The following is an 8888-nucleotide window of genomic DNA, read 5'->3' as shown; positions in this document are numbered from 1 at the left end:
ACCTAAACATTTTCCATAATTAATCTATTGCACAACTCATATCCACCTCTGATCCATCATCTACATCTACCTCTAACTCAACTTCCATACTTAGTTTCCTCCAATGAACATGAACAACATCTACTGGTATCATTATACCACCAAGTGTGTATCTTTATAACTCACAAGCACAAGATAACTCATAGGATTCTAAGAGTACAACCGCATATTTTTCTGTTAGTTCCAACATAATCAACTCTCAATAACTCTTCAGCAATACGTCTCAAAGCAGCTCGAGACACTGAACCACGTAGATTACCATAAAATTGACTTATGTGCGCGTGCTCAACTTCGTAAAAACTTTTTTGAAAAGAAGCTCTAATTTTGTCCAGTTGTAACCTCAACTAGTTATTCATAGCTTCCCAACATTAGACCATGTCACCTATATTGTTCCCCAACATCTGCTTTAACTTCCAATGAGCAGATTCAACCCTAAAAATAATACATATTAAAAATAACACATATTAAAAAATAGATAGTAAAAAATATAACACATACCGATTAGTCTTCGTGTTATCCAAATGTAGCACTCAATTAATCCATGCTCCAAAAAATCCATGTCTATGTGGAGTCAACCACATGTCTTTCACATAATTAATAAATTCACTAAAATCAACACATGTCTGCTCAAGTTGTTGAAACTGTTGATCATACTCTTCACTATCCCAAACAACTTCTATCCATAATGTGTTAATCGTCTTTTGCATGTCATTCACCACATATTGCTTGCATTTTACACCAACATTTTTGTTAATGTGAAATCTACATAGCAAATTAATCGACATAGAAAACACAATTTCAATTGCTTTCATCAAAGCAAGATCTCTATCTGTCAAAATCACTTGTGGACATAAATTTTTCTTCATAAACAACTATTTAAGCTTATCCAACACCCAACAAAAATTATATGTTTGCTCATATACGCAAACGCGATATCAAAAATCAACTCGGTTGATGTCATGCCAATAATTTCAAACAGAGGTTGTCTATATTTATTTGCCTTGTAGGTGTTGTCCATAACAAACACAATAGAAAAAATATTCAACAACTTATTTGAATTTGGATTGACCCAAAATATATATCTCACAACTTCTGAGTCATCTCTTTTTCTACTCTAATACACATAGTCTGCGTCCTTAATAAACTTAAACAAATGTTTTATCTCACTTCTAGGACCTTTTATCTCTTTTCCTATCATACTCTTATGCTTATATATGCGCGTGATCCGAGTGACATTCTCTGGATCTCGGTCTTGCAAGGAAAATAATATGTGTCCAGGTGAAACGTGTCACTTTGTCAAATCAACGACATGTTGCTTTTCATCCGTGGTCAACCTATCAACAAAGAAATTACCTTCTAATCTATCAGGTAAACCATGATTATGGACTCCACATTTAACATCAACCTCCAATGAGACCCATATTTCGTCGGAGTCGACCTGATTTTAATGGACATCCGTATTTTTTTATTGTACTTTGGTTTCCACTATCAGTATCCTTGTACTTCTCATATTTATTACAACCAAATATTAATTTGTTACTTCTCTCTCTTGTCTGTTTCAGTATCTGAACGAGTGATAATAACAGTTACTTCATTATGGATTTCAACCTCTTTAATGTACCTTATCACTTCTTCTCGTGTATCAAATCTTTGAGTAGTTGAAAAGGCACCAAAAATATCTACACATATTTGGGGAAGAATTTTCATAGCTTCTCAGTAAAAAATTGTCACAAAAAAAAAATTAATGCAACCCGGAAGTCTTCATAAAAGAGTTCCGGTACACAAAATTAACAAGTCGGAAATCTTCATAAAAGAGTACCGGTATATAATAGTGTATTAACCGAAACACATGTTAAGTGTTCCGAAACAGTACATTTTTTACACTAAGCGGAAACTCTTCAAGATAGTGTTCCGGAACACGTTTCACAATAAACCGGATGTCTTGATCAAAGTGTTTCGGTAAAGAAAAAATACATACATGAGGTCTTTACTAATGTGTTCCGATATGAGTTTGGAGGGTGTAGTTTTCGGAAGTCTCAATGGTTGGCATATGAGATAAAAATTTCTACACAGTGAACAACACATCTACCAGATAACCTTGGCCCAATCCAACCACCAATACAGCCACAAACCACCCATTTCCCCCTTCCACCACCACCAAAACTCAACTTCTAACCTTGAAGTGGCATTCTTATTCTTCTCCAACAAACCAACAATTATGATCGTTTCAGAGTTTGAAGAATGCAGATCTGGTTATTTCTTCAAACTTCAATTAAAACCACAAGTGCAAGTCAATTTCACAAATAATGAAAGTCAAACACAGGATTGATGGAAATTATTTAAAGGGAAAAAGAGCTTAAAAACAAGATGAAAAAATGAACACATTCAACAAAGAAAGGGGAAACAGCAGGCGTTTCGTCTAGCCAAAATCACTAATTTGCAACCCAACTCGTGTTACAGCCATTTCACAATGTTTTGCCCCTAAAACTGGCAGAACTTTTCATTTCAAGACTGACAATGGATCTTGCCTAGGTTTAAATCACCTCAAAATGTGAAATAATAATAAGATTGCATAAATGGACTACATATAAGAAAGAGCACATTTAAAGAAATGGAATTTAAGGTCCAAAAAAACATAGGCAGGCATGCAAGATTACATCCATTCTAGACACAATGTACTTAGAAATAGCTGCGTCCTGCATATTCAAACTAAACAATTACAAGGTATAAAGGCAGGGATAATATCTCATCATCAGAAGATCCACCTTCTAGTAAAACCAAGAACAAATATTGGCAAAGAAAAACAGAAAACTGCAATTAAATCTAGGATATACATGAATTCTGCAGCTTCAGTATCTTCATTTGAAATGCTGATATTTCTCTCTTTTCTTTAATGTACTTGAACACACTTATTAAATTCGTCAAATCATTCACTGGTGTCATTTCCCCAGACATTGTCCCAAGAACCACTTGGAGCAGTCTTTGCTCCCTCAATGTAGTTCACATTTCCAGAAGAATTTGGTTGTCCGTGAAATGGATGTCCATTCGGACCTGGCGGGTGGTTAACCTTCTTGGGCTTAGTTTTGACCCCGAGCAATCGCAACACAAATCTAGCTAGCTCCCCGTACAACATGCCGGAGCGATCAAACAGCTGCAGCAAACACCAAGTGATCGTCTAAAATTAGAATAACTAATAAAGCAAAATGAATACTACACAAGGTAAAATGAGTACATTCATGTCAAATACTGAAATAACAGATCCATCAAACAGTCCATGCTTAAAATTTAAATTGGATTTCTTTGGTTACTTTCATATCTTTTCTTCAGAAAAGCAGGACAGAGTTGCTTTTGGTTTTGCCTAAAGATGCTATTGTTCATCATGCATGTCGGGAATAGCCTTAAAATGTTTAAATCCAGAAAAGTTAACACATATATGCGTCAGCTATGACGTCACTTGTGCATCCATATAACGTCTCGATTCAATGAGTCTCTTAAGTTGATTCCACAAACCTCAATTAACATTATACAATTTGTATCCAAAAATGTTGTACCCAACCATTTTTCATAATTTGACACCATAAATTATGCTACCTGATAATATCCAAAGGATAACAGTTCACCACATACTTGTAAGACAACTTTCCAATATGAAAAATTGATTTGTTAAATAAGCTAAAAATCAAGCTCAGGGGCCTACATAACCTCATAAAATCGTCTTAAACTCCACATGTAGACATGCAAGAGTTTGCTTAATATAAAAACAAAGGATAAAACATCTGTCAAAATATAGAACACAATTTATTGTGTATAGTAAAATATTTAAAACTAAGTAAATCATAAATCAAATGATAATAATGAATTTGTAAGAAACCATTATATTAAATTGAGATAGGTTCACAACCAATACAAATGCACAAATCACAAGGTTCAAAATTACTAGCCAGTGAAGGTTGGTGGGGCTTGGTTCCCCTAGCTAGTGAGGGATCCAACTCGATAGAGCTAGAATTCATCAGAGTTGAGTTCCTTATAACCATACAAAACTCACCAAAGAAAAAATTTCATAACACACAAAATAGAACATATGACTTCATTTTTTAACTTTAATTTCTATCTTTAAACCATAGGAGGTGGATAAACAATTAGCAAATAAACAAATCACAAGAGAATGACGAGCACCAAACCTGGAGCATTGCGGTCATGAACAAATGGAAAGCCTGTGTGTTCTGGTCTATGAGTATTGATATCCGGCCAAAAAAATTAACCACACCTTGCATCTGTTGTTAGAGAGGAAATAGGTTCAACATGTGTGCCATGCATATTTTTGGACAACAAATAATAAAATAATCCAAAGGGGATAAAAAAGACAGAAGCAGCGGTACACAACGATAAGACTAAGCAGAGTCCACAAAAATGTACCTAAATACAAATATACAATGTCCATGATAATATGCAGCTTAACTAACTGAATACTTCTAGAGACAAGAAGTTTATTACAGGCCGTTAATATGATTATTGTTTCTATTGTGTGCTGTCTCACGTCGCTCACAAGGTAATCCTACCTAATATCATGAACATGAAATTCCGACTTTTGCTCTCAACAACATGGAACGGCAAACTATATTGTGGTAAATACAGTTTAATTGGGAAAATTAAGAGAATTTTATCTAGTACTGACTGACCATCACAAATATGACGGATGTTGGCGATAAATAATTATACATGACTTAACAATCTAGTTAAACAAAACGGGGCAGACATTGGCCATGGTACATGTTGATCAATAATCCTTATAGAAGAAAAACTAAGTTCCGGAAGTATCATATGGCTCACCACACGCAGCATAGAAATCCAAAATCCTGGCGGGGATGGAGGTTCATTAAATGGATTATTGGGATCTTGATCACCGCCATAAGGACCAACTCCCATGCCATAACCACCCATTTGACCCCCAAGGCCACTGTTATACATTCCACCTCCTCCATACATCCCAGATGACCCATAAAGGCCTCCGCCATATCCTCCTCCTCCTCTGTACATACTGTTCCCATACATTCCGCCACCATACATTCCTCCAACTCCTCCTAACCCGCCACCATAAGAAGATCCATACATTCCTCCAGAACCATATCCAGAATTATAATTCATCGAAGACCCATATCCTGCAGATTATTAGAAAAATAAAAATGCTTTTCTTAAAATAGGAAAACAAGGAAAAAAGGTACAAAACAGAAACATACTCACCGCCTAACGCACCACCTCCGTAGCTTGTATTTCCGTAATTCTGCTCCCACGGCCTCGCGGGAACCGGTCTGGCGAGAGTACTCCTGTTGATAGCTGCATTTCTGTCAGTACTGGTAACAATCTCCCCAGGCTTTGCAGTCCCAGAAGCCTCAACAACATCACTTGTGCTTCCCCCTGATGGCGGTTTAAAAGGCGCCCCGGGGCCAGACGAAGAACCAGCTCGTTCCCAAGGTTTTGGGGGAGGATTACTTCCTGCAATATACAATTTAATTTAAACAATAAAAACATTGCAAAATGGTTCCATATTCAATCTTGTGAAGATAAATTAGAACCGATAAATCAAAAACATAATTGAAATTCAGCTACGGTAAAGTTGATGATAACGATGATTGTAATTAATGGAAACGCAAACCCTAAAGGAGAATTATTAAAATTGTAATCGATGGAGAAAAAAAAAGGGGAAAGAGAAGGAACCTGATGATTGAGAATTGGGATCCATTAATCAATGAATTATTGAAGAATGGAGAAAATCATGTATGGTATCGTGAAAATCCTATTTCAGCGATGGTTGGATATAGAACAAGAAGAAAATGGGGAAGAACAGACAATTGCTTACGTCATCGTCGATCACATCTTCAACACTCGGTAGATGGGCCCCACCAGTTGGCAATCTTGAATCGGCATATAATATTCACACAAATAAAGACAAGAATTGATATATTTATTTATTTATTTAAGACTTAAATGAATTTTTGGAGCTTCCAATTTTTTTAGATAGAATAATTATTAATTAATATGTTTTTAATAAATTAATATTTAATAGGTTAAATTAATATGTTTTTAAATTTATTAATTAATTAAAATTTCTTTTGTAACCAGGTATTATATCTTAGATTTAATTCATCTTTTAGTCCCGCAAGTTAATTTATAATTTTTTAGTCTCTCAATTAAAAAACGTTACAATATAGTCCTCTAAGACATCTATGTTAGTCTTATATGGCTCTTACGTTAAACTATAGTGGAAAAACGTTTTAAAAACGCCAACGTGGCATAGTGAATTACTGACATGGCATATTGTTATTGTTGTTTCAATTATTAATATGTATATTGTTATTGTTGTTTCAACTATTAATACATTTATTATAATGTAAAAAATGAAATATCATTTTCTCTTTTAGAAACATAATGTCTGACTCTAGTTGATAGTTATACTCTCATGATATGAAATCCTAGTTGTTGCGAAGAAGAAGTTGGAGCAAAGAAGACGACGATAGTTGGAGCTACGAAGAAGACGCAACTTAGCAACTTTCACCATTGTTCATTTCCAGTCTAAGGTACGTTTATGCATATACTATTTTAAAAAGCAAACCTTTAACATTTTCTCCTACTTCGAAGACTCATTTCTGCGTTATTTGGTGTGATTAGACCATGAGTGATAGGTTTTAGTGTGTTATCAATCACCAGGAGGGGGGTTTAAGTTTAACATGTTAACCCTGATTTCTTGAGTTATTTTGATGTGCTCGGTGAGTTAAAGGATTTAGGATACTCAAAAGTGGAGAGTTTGTGGTATTATGATGCAATGAAAGATAATGAGCTAGTGTTGTTGAAAGATGATGCAAGAAGAAATAGAATGAAATTAATTCCATTGATCAATGGGAATATACATCTATATGTCATACATCCCGTTTATGAAGAAGAGCAAATATTATCTCTAGAAAATAGTGTAGGGTCCAACGGTGTAGAATAAGACAAATTGGAAGATGACACCTTGGATGATTTGAATAATAGTGTAAAAGTAACTTTTGATGATTTGGGGACTTTTGAAGATTTGAATAATTTAGGTGACAAGTTTGATGAAGGAGGTGTGAGGGCAAAGGTTCTTAGTCCTTATTTTAATGATGTTAAACCTTTTAGTAGCTCATATTGTGTACTTTGGAAGGTGTCATCATATCATAGATTGCATTCATTCTTTAACAAGCTCAAAGTATCAATTCAACGTGTATATGCATATATGAGCATCTTATATATGTCAATATTACACGTGATCATTGTTGGTACCTTAGGTCCATAAGAGAATGGTTTGGGTTGGCCAAAATACATCTTAAAAACTCATCTTTTACAATTTAAAATTTTTGATTTGACTCATAAAATCTTTGATTCGACTCATTCATGCATGTCATTTTCTTTGTAACTCACGGGTCTAAATAGGCCGAGTCTTAGAGTCGACTCATTTCTGGAAAAACAAGATGAGTTGACTCATCTCCTTTTTGAGTCGACTCATAACCTGTTTTATTTGAATTATGTTGTTGCGGATCTGAACGGGTCGAGTTTTTGAGTCGACTCATTTATGAAAAAACAAGATGAGTCGACTCATAACCTATTTTATTTGAATTGTGTTGCTGTGGGTCTGAACAGGTCGAGTCCCCAGGGTGAACGGGTCGAGTGGTCGCTGATTTCACTCATTTTTCTATTGTGTATTTTTGTTAAAAGTTCTGTTGTGTTTTTCACTTGGTACATACATCATATATATATATATATATATATATATATATATATATATATATATATATATATATATATATATATATATATATATATATATATATATATATATATATATATATATGTGTGTGTGTGTGTGTACGTGTGTGTGTGTGTGTGTGTGTAATCTTGAGTCTCATTTTCATATTAATAACAAGAAAAGTGAAAGATATACACTAAAGTTCCTCTTCATGTTCATTCTTCATTGCATGTTTCAACAACTACACATAACAATCTTTGTTTATCATAGTGCATTGTTGTGGTGATAACGTCCAAATAGAATTGTGTATCTTCGTTTGGGTAGAGGTTTTTAGTGGGTTTTTCTTGAATAAAATCATAGGGGGTTGTCCTCCAAGATTTGGGGTTTTGCACAAATCTTTGCTTCATAGATTCAGCAGAGTGAAAGGTTTCAATAACGGTGGGTTCTATCGAACGAGTAACGGTAACCGGAGGATTGTGAAGAAAGGTTTTGGTTCAAGCGTGTCACGATTGAAATCATTCGAGCTAGAGTTTTTGAGAACTTGGAGTTCTTGCAATAAGGTAGCTACAATCGGAGGTTTGTTCGGAACATTTGAAGCACTTGGTTCAACTCGAATCAAGGGGAGAAAAGTGAATAGGATTTACAACAACACTTAAGTTTACTTGGTGGCGATTATTTCTTCTCTTGTATAAGCTTTGCAAATTGATAATAAATATCTCAATTCTAGTTTTAGAATTGGGGGTAGACGTACCCTAAACGAGGACGAAAGGGGAATTGTCTAAACAAATTTGATGGTGTTCTCTCTTTCTCTAACTCTTTAATTTATGCATAAATTTAATCTTGTGTGAAACTAATTGGTAGCTTCATCTCGCTTAATTGTTGTGCATTAAGGCTGTTTTATAAATTGTTGCAACCATTTTGGTTGTAACTAAGGAAAATTTTACACTATCAATTCTAGTGAAATTAAGTCTTGGTGTAGTGTGCACACCAAGTGTTTGCAAAAATTAACTTCATACAAGTTTATCAATATTTTTCTTGTTTTCTCATTGCTTTAATTCATCATTGGTGGTAGCTATATCAACAATTT

General features: G+C 34.5%; 1 protein-coding gene across 1 annotated transcript; it reads right to left on the bottom strand.

The window, feature by feature from the left end:
- Positions 1-2627: 2627 nt before the first annotated feature.
- LOC127087293 (peroxisomal membrane protein 13) lies at positions 2628-5946 on the bottom strand. Its single transcript, XM_051028171.1, has 5 exons — positions 5755-5946; positions 5281-5532; positions 4870-5198; positions 4221-4313; positions 2628-3190 (listed from the first exon to the last, which is right to left on the bottom strand). Exons 1-5 carry the CDS (start codon positions 5777-5779, stop codon positions 2966-2968), a joined length of 924 nt encoding a protein of 307 aa, XP_050884128.1. The 5' UTR covers positions 5780-5946; the 3' UTR covers positions 2628-2965.
- Between the last annotated feature and the right edge of the window lie 2942 nt (positions 5947-8888).

The sequence above is a fragment of the Lathyrus oleraceus genome, chromosome 5 (genome assembly GCF_024323335.1).
Source record: "Lathyrus oleraceus cultivar Zhongwan6 chromosome 5, CAAS_Psat_ZW6_1.0, whole genome shotgun sequence".
NCBI lineage: Eukaryota > Viridiplantae > Streptophyta > Magnoliopsida > Fabales > Fabaceae > Lathyrus > Lathyrus oleraceus.
This window is presented reverse-complemented; position numbering and strand designations above follow the sequence as displayed.